At 41.1% G+C, this 20,963-nt stretch overlaps 1 protein-coding gene across 1 annotated transcript; it reads right to left on the bottom strand.

Annotated features, from left to right (window-relative positions):
- Window positions 1-2,123: 2,123 nt before the first annotated feature.
- On the bottom strand, window positions 2,124-16,104 carry LOC108801677. The gene is made up of 8 exons (XM_018573580.1): window positions 16,041-16,104; window positions 15,818-15,913; window positions 15,259-15,401; window positions 13,741-14,017; window positions 13,085-13,263; window positions 11,456-11,514; window positions 9,687-9,826; window positions 2,124-2,320 (listed from the first exon to the last, which is right to left on the bottom strand). Exons 1-8 carry the CDS (start codon window positions 16,102-16,104, stop codon window positions 2,124-2,126), a joined length of 1,155 nt encoding a protein of 384 aa, XP_018429082.1.
- Window positions 16,105-20,963: the final 4,859 nt, after the last annotated feature.

Below are 20,963 nucleotides of genomic sequence, written 5' to 3'. Positions count from 1 at the left end.
TGTGAACAGACCCTTAAGGGTATTCCTTCTTTACAGGCCCCCTCCGCCCTTCCCAGCATGTAGAAGGAAGGAAAGGGAGCTTTCCTCAGACAACTGCCCTTCCAGTTTCAGATCCACTAATCCTCCAGGTTTTAACAACCAGACTCGGTCAACTTTCACTAACGTAGCCCTATTATCTTCCTATCTTTTGGAAGACTCTCAGCCTCTATTAAGCTTATTTCGTCCACACGCGACAAACTACCGTCACAAAATTACATTCTGACAGATGGCAGCAAAATATAAACAATTGGGTGCCCAACTGTCAGGCACCTGTCAGAATCTTCCCGCAGGTCCCAGTCAAATCAAAACAAATGGGCGGAGCAAGCCATGCTTTTGCGGCTGGGAAGGAACCCGGAAGACGGATGCCGGCATCGGCCGGAGGACACAGCGGGGCTTGTAGGGACAAGGTACTGAAAATTAACCCCGAGCCACACTCGGGATTACCGCCAGGAAGGTTAAACAGTACCTGCCAGAACCTGCTAGACACTAGCAACAATGCTACACACATGGTAGCCACATACTCACTTGTGGGGTAATGAAAGGGTTACAGCACAACAGGCAGAAGAGAAGCCTGCAACAGATTCTATAAGGTCCCATTTAAGCATTACAAGCACTGTGGAATCACAGTTAGCAGCAACATATGTACCTGTAAGGCACCAAAATGGTTAAGGCACAAAAGTAAAGGTGACAGTATCAGTAAGCAAAAAAACAACACATTTCCGTCAGATCCAGCTAAGGCTTTAGCAGCAGAGCCAAAAGTGGCAGTAGCATACTCTTCATCAAGGCATTTGAAAGGCTAAGGCACCACAAGCAAGCTGATGGAGTCTGCAAGCAAGACAAGTACCTCTGCGCAGGGCTGGTGCTAGACTTTTTTGCGCCCTAGGCAGGTCCAGATTAAGAGCATCACGGGCCTGGTGCTGAGGATTTTGGTGTGCCTTTTTATGGAAATGTCGACGGTCACCAGGGTCCTCTTCCTCCTTTTTGGGCTGTGATTTGTAATCTCTCTACAGCTTGGAGTCAGTGGTGTAGAGCCAGGGCCTGGCTGCAGCTGTGAGCCTGGTAGATCTGCCACTGACTCCAAGCTGTAGAGAGACTACAAATCTCAGCAATACATTATACAGCAATGCAATACATTATACAGCAATGCAGGAATACATTATAAAGCAATGCAGATAGGCACCGGCTATAGTGGACTGCAAATCCCAGCAATACATTGTTAAGCACTGCAGAATACCATCAGCTATAGAGGGCTACAAATCCCAGCCATGCTTTATACAGCAATGCAGAATACTATGAAGCTACATACTCTGTGTTGCTCCGGTTTCACGGCCTGACGTCTGAGGGTCTCAGGAGGGCTGTGCAGGGTTTCAGGGGGGGCTGTGCAGGCTCTCAGGAGGTCGGTGCAGGCTCTCTGGTAGTCATTGCGGGCTCTCAGGGGACCAGTGCTGGCTCCGGGTGGTCAGTGCGGGCAAAGGGTGGTCAGTGCGGGCTCACTTTGGGTGGTCAGCGCAGGCTTTGGTAGGTCAGTGCAGGCTCACTGCCTGATTGTGGCTGGTCACCAACCCGGATACCGAGGCAATTCAGGTCAGCCGGGCCTATATGCAGGGGCGGGCCTGGATCAGCAGCTCCACCCACCCCTACGTTAATCTGGCCCTGTCCAGGACCACCACTGAAAATAGGCCTGGTCAGCCCGGATTGCCTTGTGAGTAATACCCGTTCCCCCCCCCCCAACTACAGAGTCGCCCACGTGTATGCCAAGTGCCATGCCCCGAGCAGGAAAACAGAAAAAGAAAGTCTAAAGCGCTACTACCCTTGCAGGCAGGAAGTGTTCAGGCCTGGGGGGCTTTGTGTGTCATCCGAAGATCCATTTGATGTTAAAGGCGAGAGGGAGAGAGAGGTAATAGATGAGGCATGAGATGCTGGTGTCAAGCAAACAAGAGAGTGTAGTAACTCACCATGAGGTTTGCTGCCGTGTGCAGTCCAACAACAAAATGGCCCACATGTGTGCCAAGCGGTAGGCCCCACCTCACAAGGCATTCCCCAGGCACACTGATTAGCAGTGGGGCGGGGCCTGTAGCCAAGGCTCAGAGATGCAGCACTCGTATTGGATCCAAGTGTCGCTGGCCGGATGGGCTGCCACCGCTACCGGTGCCACCGGGCTCACTGGACTCCTCCTGTACTGGCTGCCCTGGGGGTGAGCGGAGGCGTCCTTTGTTATTGCTGTATAAAGGGAGTGACTGCTGTAGAGCCACTGTTACAGTCAGGGCCAGAGAGGGGAAAGCTGGGGAAAGGAGGGGAGCCATGAGAGTTGGGTGTTATGGAGTGCTATGGGGGTTCTGAGGCATTGGGTTTTTTATGGGGGTCTTGAGGCATTGGGGTTGTTCGGTATAAGGGGAGTGTTAAGGGTTCCTTAGTTATAGGAGGTATGTTATGGGGTCCTGAGGTATGAGGAGAGAGTTATGGGGGTCCTGAGGTATCAGGGGTGTGTTATGGGAATCCTGAGGGATAAAAGGTGTGTTATGGGGGTCCTTAGGCATGAGGAAAGTGTTATGGGGGTCCTTAGGTATGAGGGAAGTGTTATTAGGGTCCTTAGGTATGAGAGAACTGTTATTGGGTTCCTACAGTACAAAGAGGGTGTTATGGGAGTTCTTTGGTATGGGGGGCCGTTATGGGTGTTTTATGAGGTTCCTGAGGTATGGGGTGTGTTATGGCAGCCCTGAGCGCTAAAGGAGTGCTCAGCACCAGGCCCATGATACTCTCAATCCGGCCCTGGTCCTGGAGCTTGTACTCCGCTAGCCCCATGTTAACCCTTTCAATGCCAAGGCCTTTTTTGCTATTTGTGCACAAGTTATAATCCCCATTTTAGGTCTGAAAATGACTTAAAACCTCCAAACATTATATATTTATAGTGGTGGTTTCCAAACTGTACCAGCCCCTGGAAGCGATCTAGCGGCAGCCAAGCCGTGGGAATCACTGTCATTGAAAAGCCGTCAGCCGGGTTTACACATGTAAGCTGCCGGGAGTCTGTTTAAATGAGCCCACTGCCACCCACGTATGACATATATCGGTGACAGCACAAGGGTCCAGCCCTGGCTGCACCCTAGGCGGCAGTGTGCCCTAGGCGGCTGCCTAGCTTGCCTAGTGGCACCACTGCAATGTGATCCAGCTAAGGTATTAGCAGCACCACAGAATCACAGAATCCCCTGCAATGAATGCACCTGTAGGTTTTAAAGCATACAGGTGAACTGAAAGGAACTACAGGTATAATAACAAATATCCAAAAAGATCAAGCCAGAGCAAAGCAGAACTGCAGAGCCACAGAAAAATAGTAACACATTCACCTACTTAACTACCTAAAAGAAAGAGGAGATGACACTATGGTGTCATCTGGCCAATGCGTGTGGCATCATTCACAAGACCATCAAGTCACAAGACCATGTATAACAATCATGTGCCGAGCTGAATAAATATATACAATTGAGTGAAATATGTGATATAACAGTAAGATACTATTTTTTGAATAAAAGCAGGTACTCACAATGTCACAGGTAACAAAAGGCATAAAACAAATATCCAATGGACACCACAGTACAAATCTATGGGTGCAATTGGACTCCCATCCGTCCATCTCAGCTGAGAAGAGTGACGCCAAATGCTCAGCCCTACATATGTTAAGTCTATGCGTGACTTCGTCAGGAGTCTGGAGCATCAGGCGTCTCAGGACTTATATAACATCACACAGGACTGCCGTATAAACTGCAGAATAAGCACTCCCAAGCCCCCCTCTGAGTTAATAGTGATATGGAGCAACTCTGGGCCATGAGGACATCCATATAAAATGCATTATTTTTTTTTGTCAAGAGCTAAAAATAAAGTTAGGAATCGCTACCGGTTTCTGACTTTAGTGTCATTCATAGTCATGCATTCACAGGGCTTCTGCTTTCAGGCCTGGTGTGGGAGGGGGGGGGGGGCCCCTCGTTCCCCCCCCCCCCTTTCTGGCCCTGCCAGGCCTATGCTCAGATCAAGGGCCTGGTTGGGAATTTTAGGGGGGGACCTCAAATCCCCCCCCATTTTTGGGGGTGGGGTTCCTCCTTAAAATTCCTACCAAACCTTAAGGGCCTGGTACGACTTTAAGGCGGAACCCCACACATTTTTGTTTCCATGGGGTCCCTCCTCAATATTCCTACCAGACCTTAAGGGTCTTGTATGACTTTGAGGGGGAACCCCACACATTTTTTTTTGTTGTTTTTTACACGGGGTCCCTCTTAAATATTCCTATCAGACCTAAAGGGTCTGGTATGACTTTTGTGGGGAAACTCCTTGCCTTTTTTTTTTAAATGTGGTCCCGCCTAACATTCCTACCAGACGTAAAGGGTCTGGTATTGTTTGGGAGGGGCAACTGTACACTTAAAAAAATGTTTTTGTTTTTTTATACTTTAGTAATGTCAGTTTTGCTGCAGCACGTTGTATAGTCGTACAGATGCACCACTTTACAGGCAGGTTAAGGGGACCCCCCAGGCACGATATTTAAAGGAATTTTTCATTTTTATTGTTACCCTTTAAGTGATGTTAAAATCACTGCTCCTTTAACCAGTTGCTGTCCGTCTGTAGAAAAAAAACGGACGGACGGCTTAATCCCCCAGTGGTGATTAAACACCACCAAAAGAAAGCTCTATCTGTCCCCAAAAAAAGGGTATAAAATTAATTTCAGTACAGCGTTGCATGACGGAATAAAAGTACCGCAGCGCTGAGTACTGAAAAATGGCCTGAATGGGAAGGCGGTTTAACACCCCAGACTTCAAGTGGTTAAAAACTGTATTTTTTAAAAAGTTTTTTTTTCATTGATTCCTGTCCCCCAGGGCAGTACACAGATCCCGATACAAGCCCTCTTAAAGGGGACAATTGTTTTTGAAAGTTCTACCCCCATTGATTTGCATTGAGTTTGAATTCAAATTTTTTGGGTGTTCTAAAGTTCAAACTCGAATCGAACTCAGGCCTGTTCGGCCCATCACTACTTATCATGCCTCACAAAAGGGTTGGGTAGACTTGGAAAATAATCTGATTATTGTGTGTAATGTGATTCTTCACTAGCTGGTTGTAATTGGATTCCACCTTTCAAACGAATCCTATCACCCTTGACTTCCCCACTCACTATGGCCGCTCTGCTAACCTGGCACCGTTTGCACATGGTCTATTGCTGGCCGTACAACTCGCTTTTATTACCTTTGTCAGATTCGGACTACTTCCTACCAGGGAAACACGATCCTTTATTTTTGTCCTGGACAGACTCCAACTGGCTACGCTTAAGGGATGTTCTTCAAGGAATCACTCTTCTGCCTTTGCATCCTTATGGAACCGCTGGGGAACTCATTCAATGGATTCCTGGAGATACCGACAGGTTCAACATTTTTTTTCCTCGCCTCCTGGGCCTTTACACTTGCCTCCATGTTTTTTACCTTTTGAGACACTCTTGGGGACCTCTGAGTCTCCACGCCATAGTTTGTCTACAATCTGTAAGATCCTTAATGATTTGAGACATTCTTCACCCCGTTATAAAACATATAATTAAAAGTATAGATAACCACCTTCTCTAGCCCTTTCAAACTATACCACCCAATGTAGGTGGGTATGTCCCACAGTAAAAAGCACTATTCAAGTCGCCCATATACAGTGCAATATGATCATTTATGCAAAAATGTCAGATCAAACATTATTTTCCAATCCAAAATCACAGATGTGCTAAGCACCCCATAACTGGTGAAGAGTGGACTCTTTGACCCTAAAATGTTTGACTGTACAGAGATTTAATACAGCTTTAAAACTGTATTCAGACATTAACTGTCCAAGTAATTAATCACTGAGCCTGAAACTCTACAGATACCATAGTTTATATGATTTCTGCTTTTTTTTTTCTTCAATTCTAGACAAGAGCACATCACAGTATTCTAAGTAGATTATGACCATTTCTAACAATGCTTGATATTTACCTCTGACTCTTGCTTTATAGTGTAATTTTTTTTAAATCAGATTTTTTTATTAAATTTTTTTTTTTTAACAGCAGACATACAAGGAAAACAAATAACAGCATAAAAACAGAGGTATATAAAAAAACACCCAACACATGCGCATATCAGTAAATACAATATCAGGGAACTAAAATATTAACTTCAAGATTATCTAGGCACAGATTAAAATGTACAACATATCGCGAGTTTAAAGACAAGTTTAAAGTTGGTGGAGAAAAAATTCCAGCACAATGGGCGAAGAGGGTTCTTTACAGTAAGAGCGGTTAAGGTCTGGAACTCACTGCCATCGGCAGTGATTTCAGCCAAGAGTGTAGATTTATTCAAGAAACGTTTGGACAATTTCTTGAGGGACCGTAATATCCAGGGATACCTATGATGGACCTATATGGGTTGGACTTGATGGACGTATGTCTTTATTCAACCCCAAATACTATGTAACTATGTAAGTGGAGAAGCATAGATATATTGTATCTAAAGTTTGAGGGTTAAAAGGGAGATGTTACATAGTTACATAGTATTTGAGGTTGAATAAAGACATAAGTCCATCAAGTCCAACCTATTAGGATCTCATTCTAGGAGTACCTGTACCCCTGTATATTACAGTCCCTTAAGAAATAGTCCAAAAGTTTCTTGAACAATTCCACATTATGTGCTGAAATCACCGCCGTGTGTGTGTGTGTGTGTAGCTCCATGAGTGTTCTCATTCTTAAGAGTACCTGTACTCTTGTGCATTTCGATCTCTCTGGAAGTCGTCTAAAAGCCTCTTGAATGATTCCAGATTAATTGCGGAAATTACCGCTTGAGGCAGTGAGTTCCAGACCCTAACCGCGCGAACTGAGAAGAACCCCCTTTGCCCCTTGTGTTCAAATTTTTTTTCTACCAGTTTTAGGTGGTGTCCTCTAGTCTTTGTTACGGAATTAATCTCAAAGAGTTTGTTGCTAATGTTGCTATGACTATGGAACATTTTGTACATGAAAATCATGTCCCCCCTTAATCTCCTTACTTCCAACGTAAACATGTTTAAATTTAGTAGCCGTGTCTCATAGCTCTGGTCCTCCATCCCCTTTATGAGTTTGGTCGCCCTCTGCTGGACTTTCTACAGTTCAAGGACATCCTTTCTGTGGACCGGTGCCCAAAACTGCACCGCATACTCCAGGTGGGGACGAACCATTGATGTGTAAAGTGGCAAAATTATAGACCTATCCTTGCAAAACATTCCCTTCTTGATGCAGGACAAGATTCTACTAGCTTTGCTTACAGCAACCTGGCACTGTAATTTATTATTCAGTTTGTGGTCTACAATGACCCCCAAATCTTTCTCCATAACAAAATGGTAAGTATAATAAGAGTTTTGGGATTACATTATTGGGCACGGTAATGTAGCCATTTTCCAATATACCAAATTATTGACTGAGTACTGCACTCCAATATCAAACCAGTTTGGGACACCTCCACAGTAGGTGTATTAAGGAGCCTTGGTGAAAGCCACATTTTGGACAGGAAGGATCATCCTTGATAGCCATTTTAAACAAAATCTCAGATGTACAATAGGTCCAGTGCAAAAAAAAAGTTGATTGAGTCTATCAAAAGTGGATAGAGATACTGAGAGGACATTACTCCCAGCATCTGCCCAATCACCATCTGTAATAGGACCAAGATTGTTTTCCCACTTACTCCTAACACTCAAAGGGGATTGTAATGTCAAGTTAGTCAATAAGCACATATACAAATAAGAAATAATGCCCTTAGTGCATCACGAGGCAACAAGGGCATCTAGAGCTGGAGTTGGGAAGAAATGTGGAGGAGTGTTACCAAATTGAGAGGTCAGAGCGTGTCGGAGTTGCAGATATTGATAAAAATTGATAAAAAGCATTGTGAGGCAAACCAAACCTGATTTTTAATTGTTGAAATGAACGAAGGGTGTAATCCTCCTATAACTGAGTTACAGTGCACACCCCTGCCTGCTACTAATTCTTGAAACCCTGCAAATTGAGAAGCTCAGGGAGCCTCCCATTATTCCAAATCGGAGTATAGCCTAGTATTAACTGAAATATGTAAGATTCGTTTAGTCGTCTCCCACACTCGCTCCATCAAACTGACTGTGGCAAGGTGGGAGAACTTTTTAAAAGACAAGTCAGTTTCTAAAGATCCTACAGGATCAGGACCATAAAAAAGATATTGAAGAGGGAGAAACGATTGTAAATGTATCGCCTTGGGCTCCCATCCAGAGAAGTGTTGTAGTTGAGAAGCAAAAAAATATAGCCAAGGACTAGGAAGAGCTAAGCCTCCCAAATCCTTGGGTCTTTGTAGGGTAACTAGTTTCAGTTGGGCCTGCTCTCGTTTCCAGATAAGGTCTCTGTAAATACTTCCAATTTGCCTAAATATTTGGGGGGAGATCCAAATTGGGGAGTTGTACAATAGTTGTGGCATAGGCAGTGAGTTGTGTAGACATCCAGATACCCAAAATTACATTTGTGCCAAATAATAGAAAGACCTGAGTATGCAGAAAAATCCGACAGATGTAGCATTACATTGTGCAAGAAGGACCGAGTATCTGCCAAGAATAGCAGGGTGTCATCTGCATATAATGCAAGTTTGTCTTCCTCCATACCTCTTTTAAAAACTTCAATATCTGGGGATTGTCTAATTATAGTAGCCAGAGGCTCTATAGCCAGTGCAAACAGTAAAGGGGAGAGAGGACAACCTTGTCTGGTGCCTCTCTGTAGACAAAAAGCTAGAGGAGAGAGAATTAATAATCATAATTTTGGGAGTGTGATATAATAAACTAATACAAGCACAAAATCGAAGTGTCATAGATTAGAGCAAAAGAGGGCAAAGAGTCATAGTTCAGGGCACTAATAGTATTGCTACATAAAAGAATAGGTTACAATAACATTTTAACTCAACAACAAAATAGCAGAGTAGGAAAGGGTTAAAGCTCAGGACAGGTGCTTATTTCTCTCTGTATGCCTAATATGAAGATTTCGACTCATTTCCTGTGAGGTCATGCATAATCAGTCTTATCTACAGCTAAACTAAGTTTAGCCATAGACCGTCAGCGATCTTGCTTTGAAAGGGAAAGGAGAGGAGGATCTCAAATGCTGAAATAGGACCTGGAGCTTATCACAACTGTTCTGATGGACAGAACCACTCGCTATATTCCCATGGCTAGCCAAAATTGTCCAGATCTTTGCCTAAGCATTGCATCAGTCCATCTTAAGGATAGTTATAGATGGGCAGATCTCTATTGAGAATACTGTCCTTGCTTTAATCATGCAGTGATAGAATGTTCAGTAAACTTTTACTGATGCTGCAATGTTTGCACACATGGTATAAGGGCTGTTTCTTTATCAAAGGAACAAAATGAAAGATTATCGCATAGATTTTTTTAAACAACGGAACAGTTCTGTGTGTGATAATAAGTACATTTGACACTTGACATTTCTCATGACTGCTATGTTTTAACTTTTACACAGCAAAATCTAGATAATACTCAGAGCTCTCATATTCCTTGAAAATAACAGGCCCCATATAGCCTTTCTAAGTTAGTATTTCATTAAAACTGGTACTGGGAATAGTGTGCACTATTAATTGCTATAACTGAGCTTTAAGAGGGCTGACATTTGCAGGTTTTAATTGCAAGTACTGTGCGTATATGTCCATTTCTGCTCCTGAAGTTATGAATTTCGTAGTCCTGGGGCATACATCCGTTGCCTGCTCCGTCAGCCCATACTAGGCAATGGTGCATGTTACGATAGTCCCTGAAAATTTAACACAGTGGTTTGTTAGATAACTACATTACTTGCAGGGTGATTTGGCCTCCTAAGAAGTGTCATGCAGAGTGATTTAGTCAGCTAATGTTATTCGTTGCTAGAGACAGGAATTGTAGATGGGTTGTACTGCTGCCTTCAGGAGGTTAGGACACTGGTAAACAAAAAATGTTAAGTCAGCCCCCTCTATAACCCAAACTTCATGTCTCAGTTTTTTGTTAGTATCCTATGAGGTTGGATACCTTCTCCTCGGATCTGCTAAAAAATACTCCAATTACTATTTTAATATTTTATTTTTATCCTTTTTTCAAACATTTGACATACTCCATAGATATGTTTCTCTTATATTGTATTGTATATTGTCCTGTTTGTTTCACCATGTTGACCTTTCCTTAGTAGTGGCCTTTCGCATTTTGATTGGCTCCCTATATCTAGCTTTCTATTCAGGCAATGTTTCTTTTCATACTTTGTGCTTGGATCTCTTATGTCTCAACTCTTAGTTGGACTACTTTTGAAAGTCCCATTTGTCTAGGTCTATCTACAATTTCTATGTCTCTTAATGGATGATAAAGAAAATAAGATTTTTGTAATCACCGTAAAATCTTTTTCTTTGAGTCCTTTGGCAGACACAAAATTGAGACATGACAGTTGAAGGCAGGATTACAGGGGGCTGACTAAATGTTTTTTGTTTGCCAGTGTGCCAATATCATGAAGGCAGCAGTATAAACCATTTGGCAGTACAAAAATCTTAATTTAATGCCAAACATTTCATCTAGTTGAAATATAGCAGGTAATAGTGTATGGCTGGGAGTCTCTGTCATTATATACAAAGTACACAATGGTAAGACTAATTTGTTTGAAGTTGCATATTCTGCCAGGGCTTTACTGAATGGTCAACATACATACTATAAAAGTTCCATGTAGCTAATGCAAGCTTTACTTTTTAAATAAAAGAGCATTTCTCCTTAAAGTGGACCTAAAGTCAATGCTATTTCCAAATGCCCAGTGCTATAAACAGATATATTTATATGAATAAAAACAATGTTAGTCCAGAATCACAAACAAATGTCCTTGTTCAGCATTACTGAACACTTATAGCAGTGCAAGGTTCTCTCTCTCGGGCAAATACCTAGAAAGTTTGGCAGCAGACTCACTCACTTGACATCAGCACTAACCTTCCACGGCCATTGACAGCCAGTATGCTTCTATCCAATGGTAAAACACACCCTGCTGTCAGCAAAATGTATGGTTGTTCTCATACTACCAGCTGAGACATAAACAGCTGCCATCAGAAATGGGAATGCACAGTGAATCATTAAACCTCAATTCTAGAAAGCAGAATGTGCACAGCTAATACAATCATTGGCCCACCTTCAGCCTCTACCTTCACATGTAAAGCTAATTTGGCTGTCACCATTTTATAAAAGCATGCAATTCAATCGTTGTATATAAAGGAAATATTTTACACAATGCAATCTTTAGGTCATTCTATTTTCTGTTTAATTTTAGAATGTGTGAGTATTATTTTCATCCTAATATAGGTGTTTCTCTGTTAACACTGGAGGTGTTAAAAGTAGTAATAAGCTGATTAGGAAGGAAAATTAAACTAGCTGTGCTTACCTAAGCAAACAGTGATTTCCTGTTGAACAGCCTCCTAAGCACCGTCCTACATCAATTTCCTAGAAAATTAACAAAACAGAAATAAAAACAATGAACACTTCCTCATCCCTATTCACATTCCTAAAAGTTTGTACAAAAGGCAACAGCTTAAGGGGAAACTAGTTTGCATGTCAACAAATGTGCATTACATAATTCGAAACATCAGTCTGTGGCTTTGTCCCATTGTGTAACAAATAACCAGCCATTGTATTTAATGTGTTAATGAAAGGTCCTTTAAACCTTTAGAGTGAATATTACAGATTATAAGATATTCAGTTTTCATTCACATTTAGTTATACAGTGTGCCTTTTATGCATATTTAAGTTAAATACACAGCTTGTTAAACTTTGATAAAGGAGCAGTGTCATTTGTTTTTAAATACACTACTTTGCTATCTACATAAAGTGAAATTATTATGATATTTTACTTTAACTTTGGATTTTCTAGATAACATTTTAAAGAATTTAAAAAAGTATCTTTATTTTTTAGCTTTGGATAGATTAGTAAAGAGTTAGAACTCCATCAGGATTTTATTTATCTTTGCCCCCATTACGCAAATTTCTCCTTTTTTCTGGTCACAAAGACGCAACTAATTTAAGTGAAAAATATTTTCAAAGAGAGAAACTTATCCTAGTTGTCACCAGAACAGGTGCCTCAATTGGAAGACCACCCCACACCTCCTATCTCCCTTTTCAGTTACTGGTAATGTACTGGTTTTCCCATTATCCAGGGTTAATCTCCTCAGTGGGGAGACAGATAGCAATGCAATCCTCACAGAGGTTCTAACTCTTCGTACTCTATCCAAAGATGCAAACAGGTTTCTTTACTTTTCATACAACAATTTGAATTTAGCTACCTAATTAAAAGTGATTTTAATTGGCTGACTTTTTCAAAGTGTTCAACTGATAAGAACTTATGAACATTCATTAAGAGAAAGTGGAAATCTTTTTCAGAAGCATGCACATTTTGAAAATAAAATGAGAGATCTTTTTCAATTGTTGAACAGAAAGAGGAGAACTTGATAACTAAACCTAGAACGTCACAGCAGGTCACTGTGATATGTCAACACCCCTCTTTTACAGACTGCTGGCAAAATAATAAATTGACACCCTTTATAGGTGGCGCATGAAAATGGACATATTTATAATACAGTCAGTTGGTCATTTAATAATTTGGGTGCACCTGCACAAAGTATGCCAAGAATGCTGGAAAAGTTACCTCTTTTATTTAGAGAAAAAAAACACAACAGCATCACAGCAGAAAAACTGAAGAGATGTTTTGAGCGAACACTGGGTCGTTTTTAAGCCAAACAAGCTGGTGAAAAATGCAATATCATAGCTTCAGGAATGATGAACTCTGAGAATTGTAAACTGGCCAGTATGTATACAAAACAAAAATGGCAAACTATGTTTTATAAACAAAGTGCAGAACTAGTAGTTATGCAAAGAAATTAGTATTGCAAAAAAAAATAAGAGCAGTAAGAAAGTGGGCACTTTTTATATCGCCTATCACCTTTATGTTTCAAGGTGAAAGTGGATACCTGTATGAACTAGGCAAGAGTTACAAAATGTTGCCACTTTTAAATCTTACCTTGAGCAATTCTTCAACAACAGCTTTGTGGTTTTGAACAATCTCATAGTAGTATTCCAGATAGGAGACCCTATAGCACTTCTCTTTCATATCACAAGTTTCTACAGTCTGCACAATATCTGCTCCATTTGGATTTTCTATAATTACTGTGTCAAATTTAGTTGGAACACACCAAAAACCTGTTAAAAATTAGATTATAAAAAAATGTATTCAATATAATGTTAGTCCTGGAAGCAAAAGCACATCATTTTTTTTTACTATTTACACCTTTAATCTCACTGGCTACATACTTGTTTGTTGCAATTTTTGACAACTATATACACATTATACATGAATATATTATATATAATCTTTCTTAGTGAATCACATTTTCTTTTCCAATGGATACGTGTTCTTTCAACCTTACTATGTTAGAATGCAGATCTTTGGGGATCATGCAGTTCACAGATTTAATCCTAAATTATTTACCACATTATTTACTGCAGACTGCACAAGTCAGGCAGCACATATCCAGGTAAACAAAAACAAAATTACAAAAAATATGACCAAATTCTCTAGATACTCCTGGACTGTAAACTGATTAATTTACCTATCATTATATCAGTTCGCGCTCCTGTCTTATAGAAACTATTTATTGTTCAGCAATTTTGATTTACCTGTAGTAACATCAGGACTGGAACATTTCCCAACATCAACTGTAGACTCAAAGGGGGTGTCTGGGAAAAAGGTCTTCAGAAATGGCATTCGGATGCATTCCTGTGGAATTATAATGCATTGACAGTCCTCAATGACTGCAATTTCTTGAATTCCCTGCAGCAGGAGAACCCTCTCTATAGCAACTTTTGTGGCTTGGCAGCTGGTCGGCATGTCCCCTTTAGAACATGAAGGCTCAGAACCAGATGGAGAAGGTGTATCTTGAACCCTCTCTTGCAACTGCAAAATCAAAAAGACTGTTAGGCAAGCTGGTATAGAAATGGAAGAGAGCTCTCCGCACACCTTACAGCAGTCCCGGCCAATTTAGGATGATGGTGCTCGAAGTGACCAAATCACGGATGGCACCGTGCAAATACAAAGCAAAAAGGTAAAAAGTCACCAGCACTCGATTTTTTTTTTAAAGTAAATATGTCCCTTTATTGGACAAAATACGTCATAGGGGAGCCGACGTTTCGGGGCCACACAGGGTCCCTTCTTCAAGGCAGAAAGTATGACGGTCATACTTTCGGTTTTGAAAAAAATCGAGTGCTGGTGACTTTTTACCTTTTTGCTAGGCAAGCTGGTATGACTTTCTCATGTGGATCGATGAAAAGCAACCATTTGTTAAGCCCTTAAAAAGGTGTATTAACCTTAGGTATTGTATTTAAAGCCAGTGTGTTCAAGGCAACATGCTACATATTTAACCTATTATTGCCCATAGGCAGTAAATCTAATGACAAACTTTTGATGCAGTGATGCAGGCTATCTGCACTGGAATGGTGTTTTTTTGAACAGCTTGAACTCCAGAGATTTTGCAGTGAGCAATTTAAACCTGCTCTCAATGTTTTTAAAATTTTACAAATCTTTATATATAAATCACAATAAATTAAAAAAGATAGTTGGTACATACATTTAAATCATTCATTCAAATGCATGTTGTTGTCTGCTATTGAAAATGCGTTGCATTTGGTAGTGCCTTTGTACATACTCATCAAAAAATTTAAATATGCATGTTTATTTTCAGAGCAAAGTAAATACACAAAAATGTAAGTAACACATACATTTGTTATTATAATCAGAGCATACAAGAGAATAGGTGTAATGTTGTATCTGGGCAGCAAAAACTGTATGCATTTTTGAATTGAAAACATTTAAGATTTTTTGAAATTTTAATTTTCTAATAATGCAATAACGTGTTATATCTAATATGGTGTTATAAGGAAGCCAAATTTGTCCCCATAAAAACAGTCCAATTTTTGTACTTTTCATACACCAAGCAGTTACAAAGTTATTAGCAACTGAATCTACACACAGCACAATGGCAAACATTGCCACAGTCATTAAGAGGTTAAAAATGTACAAAGCAGTTAGGCCACATTGTATGTCACTATACAACATATAATACAGACAAATTAGCAATAACAAAAGAAACATACAAATGAAAAATGTTAAAAAGATTGTAAATTAATTAACTTACTAACCTTTCTATTTTTCAGGAAATCTAGCATAGAAGAATGCTTTGGAAGTCCGGAAAAGACAGAATTGTAAGTGTTTACTCTTTGAGTGACCCCACAATGTGACTTGCATAGGCCCACATCCACACTTACAGGACTACCAGATATGTCTGCAAGAAAGCAAATATGTCAAATATGTATAGTAAATGATCCACAATACAATACAGCTGGAACACAAAACATTACTTAAAGTGTCCGTTTTGCTGATAAATGTAATGTTCAACATATTTTCTCATAGACCCTTTCCTCATAGACATGTTTTTGTTTCTGGCAAGGTTTGTACTGGAGATTTTCTCACATGGTAGTATTTCATATATTAGTAATAGACTACTGCTATTTGTGGCTCCTAAAAACAAATTTGTTTCAAAACCTAAAGAGTAGCAATACTCAAACTTTATTTCATTTAAAATGTAAGCTGTTTCACGCATCAAAACCGGACAAAATGTCACTATTTTGAGTCTCGGGCCTGTCACATTCTATCAATTGTGCATAGTGCATGGACTATTAAAATAAGTAAGGAATTTACCTGGCCCAATGTAGACAAAGTTACTCTGTCTTCTACAGCATTCTTGTTCTGCAAACAAATTTCTCTTGTTGTTTTGTCCATTTGCTTTCTCATCATCTGTAAGACAGTAGGTAAAGTTACAATAAATGATACACAGCCAAAAAATATGTGATTTATGGCATATTAGTAATCAGTAATTATGGCATGCTAGCTAGTTGGGTAAAATAACAGGCAAGGTACTTACAAGCTGAACAGAAGCAGCAGAACAAGTTGAAGAGGTTTATAATCATAAGCACTGAGTTTTCCATGTCTAGTGCCTACCCTTGCCTCCAAGAAACTGTTTTGGTTCCAAAACATCTAGACTTTAAATCCTTCGGGAGACATGGTTTATATGTATATTGGTGCCAAAGCTACAATAAGATGCTGCTGAGCTTGTAATCCTGATAGAACACAAAAGCAGTGCCAAAACCCTTGATCTAATTTAATTTGCCCACTTAAATATCTCTAACACAGTGGTTAAGATCCACTTCAAAGGCATGTTTCAAACAGCAAATTACCCCCTAAGCTTGGCTCATCTTTTGGTTTTATTTGCTTGCTCGGCTTGAGGTGTTAGCTTAATATACTTGCACTAGCCAAATGAAGCCCTAAGTAGCTTTGAGTCTACTGCTTTTTAAATTGAAAAGAAAACAATTAGATATTCATCTATTTCATGTGTCTATTATCTGTAGCTAAAAGGGTTTCATGACACTTAAATGTTTATACTGACTTTAGTTTTCTAATAGACTGTAATACCAGGACATCTATAATAATCTATCTCAAGTAAAGCTACTGGCCTGCCCTGTTGGCACCACCGAACTTGACAAACTTCAATCTGAAAATCGAAGGAGCCCTGCGGAAAATTCTCAGCCTACAGTGACTGCAACCAGTCAGATGCATTCAGTGTTTGGATATACTAACAGCCATGGGAGCTGTGTTGTCAGAATACAATAGCCAGCAGAGTAGTTTCCTCCGTCCATACTGTTTAGCATGGATGGGGGAACCGAGTGATCCCTTTCATTGCAAAGCTAAGCAAGATAAATTGTAATGTGCATGGCTAGCCTAAGTTGGATAGCTCATTAGCAGAATTAGATGATATACATGTTGTACATATCCGGTTTTAACTCAGCTTTTATGACAATACTTTGAAATCCACCTTTTTGAAGAACAACATATTTTTCATCTTCATTATAGGTAGATGTTTAATTTGATATATTCCATTTTTAATACACATTATTATTATTATTGTTATACATAGTACATGTCAAGCCAATAACTTTTATTTCTAGTTTTAGATATAGTTGGAAAGAATTAGAACTCCTGTTGGGTTTTTACTGCTGTTGCTATTTTTTTTCCGCAAAAGTGTGAATGGATTTGCTCACTAACCTTTCATTATTGAAATACAGAAGCAGAAACTAGCTATATACATTTGATAACAGATTATACGTAATGGGCTTATCACATATTTTAAAACTTCCCTACATTGAACATGCATGTTTGTATTAGGGTTGTCACCCGTCTGGGATTCACCCGGGCAGTCCGGTTTTTGAGTCTTGTGTCCAGGTGTCAGGCCAGCTGACACCTGGACACAAGACACTAAGTGGCGGCACTTTACATTTTTTGATAGATGCGGCTGCCTAGTGTCAGGGTTCCACCCTGACTTTACTGGTTTGAAGCATTCTGGCTTAGCTGCGATTTTATTCACCTGTGTTTCCTTCTTTGTTTGAGCAGACTCTGGAACGTGGCTCACTACTCCCAGGCTTCCTCTTATGGCCAGACAGGAGAATCAGGATACTCAGAGCAGCAGGAACGCGCTAGCAGGAAGATATTACAAGTTCAGACTGGACTGAGTGGTTTATATATAGTGAGTGGGGTGACATCATCACTCAGAGACTCAGAGACAGGAAACTCCCATCTGACTCTCTCAGATGATGCTCTCCTGTCTGGCCATAAGAGGGAGCCTGGGAGTAGTGAGCAACGTTCCAGAGTCTGCTCAAACAAAGGAGGAAACACAGGTGAGTAAAATGGCAGCCAAGCCAGAATGCTGCAAACTAGTAAAGTCAGGGTGGAACCCTGACACCGAGGTCCTCAGGCAGCTGCATCACTTCCTGTGAGCCGCGGGCGCCTGTAAACAGGTACTGGCCTGCACATCTCCTCCGGCTCCTTCCAGTCAGCACGCTGCCTGCCTCCAGACCCCTGGTGAGACCTCTGCACTTCCCACATAGCAAAGACTGCATAGCCCACCTGAGAACCCACTTAGCCCACCTGAGAGCCTTCTTAGCCCACCAGAGACCCTACACAGCCAATTGAGAGTCCACATAACCCACCTGAGAGTGTGCATAGCCCACCTGAGAGTGTGCATGGCCCACATGAGAGTGTGCATAGCCCACCTGAGAGCATGCATAGCTCACCTTAGAGCCTGCATAGCCCATCTGGGAGCACACAGAGCCCGCATAGCCCACCTGAGAGCACGCATAGCCCACCTGAGAGTTTGTATAGCCCACCTGAGAGTCTGAAAAGCCGACCTCAGAGCCCACACATCCTCCTGACAGCCCACCAGAGAACCCGAGTCCACCTGAGATTCCGCACAGCCCTGGTGAGAGCCCGTACAGACCACCTGAGACCCTGGGACATCAGGGCTGCAACCCGGAACAACACAGAGTATGTAGCTTCATATTATTTTGTATTGCTGTGTAATATGTAGCTGGGATTTGTAGTCCTCCGCAGTCGTTATTTACTCACTCCCCTCTCCTCATTCTCTCCTCTATATCCTCTACAAAAAAATGCCATGTGTGGCACTAGAGTGTTTGGGTTTCCCTTGAAGGGAAGCTGGCAACCCTAATTTGTATCCTAAAAGCACTTGTGTGTTGTGTGGATAAATTAAAACCCTGGCAGTCCAAATTTCCACAATATTGTCCTGGGGTTATCTGTTTCCCTTCTTTACCCCATACACACATTATATAAGCATCTCCCTTTCAACGGTACAGAAATACAAGAAACTTTTAGGAAACCAAAGGGATTTTGTCATAGAACATAAACATTGGTAATGTGTGTATTGTCCTATAAAGTCCATATTCTATTCCTGAAAAAACACCTGAACAAGGAAACACATTAGACTCTAATTGGCAGATCCGCCACAGCCCTTCTGATATGTGGTTAGTTGCTTAGTTCTCATAGTTGCCATAATATTACTAATAATAATAATTAAGAATGATGTTCAGGTTTATCATAAGCAGAGTTTGAGATTCACAGTGCCAGTGAATTTATAGCGAAAATTCCCTAGACTGAATGTTAAAGGAACTATAATGCGCTGCCTGACCTTTCGACTGTGGACAGCAGGATTAGAATAGACAATAATGGGGGTTCCGTGTGGGAAGAGTTGCTATACTGTGGTATACAGTGTTATATTGTGCAAATTTACTCTGGATTGCACAGTTTGCAGTTCAGAGACCCAACAGTCCTTTGTAGGATTACTTATTTGTGTGTGACAGCAACAACTATAGTTGCTGTTTAGCTGTTGCCCCCATCTTTCAATTAATTCTTTTTTTGTTTTTGTTTTAAAAAGGGGAGGGGGGATTATTTAATGTGTATCCCTTTTTTTGGGTTGGTTAAAAAAATGGTGTTGTGGTTTAGTGTTTCAGGTTTATTTTATTTTTTTAAAGGGGAGGTGATTTCTGTTGCTAGTGCCTTTTTTTATTTCAGGGTGAGCAACGTACACTTGTTGCTAAAACAGGAAAAGCTGACCTTTGTACCTAGCACATCACCACATGAAGTAAAGTAGTGTGCACCATACCACAGTATTTTACCATACTACTGGTAAAATACTGTGCACCAAACGCACAATCTTTCCCCCCTGTTGCCATACCGGTAATTAAATTGAATGCACAATCACATTTAGTTTTAAAAAAATGTCAGGCAAACCTATAGTGAGAGACAGAGGTTCTTCATGCAGAGGTAGTTACCCAGATAGCAAGCAATTGAGCTGCAAGTTTGAAAATGACTTGCTAAACTATTGCAGACTTGCCAAGCTTCACAATTTTGTTGCACAATTACAGCAAGTCTGCATTGCAAGTCTCCAGGCCAGCGAGCTTGCAGAGCTCTTGCTAAGACCTGCAGGACTCTTGCTGTAGACTTGCCAAGCAAATTTGCTACAAATTCAAAAAGTGTCAACTAGAACTTGTGCTGCGAGTGTTCTGCAAGTCTACAACTTGCCAGGAATACAGTATGTGCAGCAAGTTAACAAAATTTCCTATCACAGAGTGGCCATCCTATATGTCAATATCACATGCAGGCAGTAGTTGAGTGGTTGACAAAGCCTTCCTCTTTTTCTTCCTCCCAGACACAGAGCAGTCAGTTGTCTTCAAGTGCTAATAATGTGCCCTCTTCCTCCTCCCTCCCCTTTTGCTAATCCCACCATAGCCCTACAAGCTGGTTATGGTAAATCAGGGGAATTATTTGCTAATACGATTGCTGACTTGCTGCGGCAGGAGGATCTCCACAAGCCTCCTTTGAGATATTGAGGATGAGGAAGAACATAGAGGGACAACAGTGAGGAAGGTTTCTTTTGTAGGGGCAGCTTTCAGAGCAGCCATTCAACTCCATCTGTTGGCAAGTACTATTCCCAGGACTGATCAACAGAGCTCTGCAGTGTGGGCCTTTTATAATGTATCTGTTGCCAACAGCACCAATGTGGTCTGCAGCCTTTGCCTGGAGCATATTGGCATTGGTAAAAGTGCCAGCCATTTAGGTACTATATACACGAGGAAGCATATGCCACCGCCCCAAAGAGCTTGGTGGGAGCAGGACTCAATGAGACAAGTTGGTAGAAAAAAGGCTTGCTCCTCTTCGTTCTTCCTCGTCTGCATCTACTCTACCCCATAACCAGCAGAATCCTTCCAAGACAAGGTGATTCTTCTGCAGCTTCAGCAGAAAAAAAACAAACAGCATGTCCTTAACCTTGTGGTGCAGCAGTTTATCACAAATACTCTAGCTTCCAGGAGGTCCTTTCGTCAGGCTAGGAAGGTTTGTGGGCATGTTAGGTGATCATACAAGACCATGGCTCACCTGGCAGAAAAACAGCTTCAGCATCAACTGCCTGTCAACTATTTTGTCTGTGACACCTCCATGTGCC

The sequence above is a fragment of the Nanorana parkeri genome, unplaced genomic scaffold (genome assembly GCF_000935625.1).
Source record: "Nanorana parkeri isolate BGI_ZX_2015 unplaced genomic scaffold, ASM93562v1 scaffold2437, whole genome shotgun sequence".
Taxonomy (NCBI): Eukaryota; Metazoa; Chordata; class Amphibia; order Anura; family Dicroglossidae; genus Nanorana; species Nanorana parkeri.
This window is presented reverse-complemented; position numbering and strand designations above follow the sequence as displayed.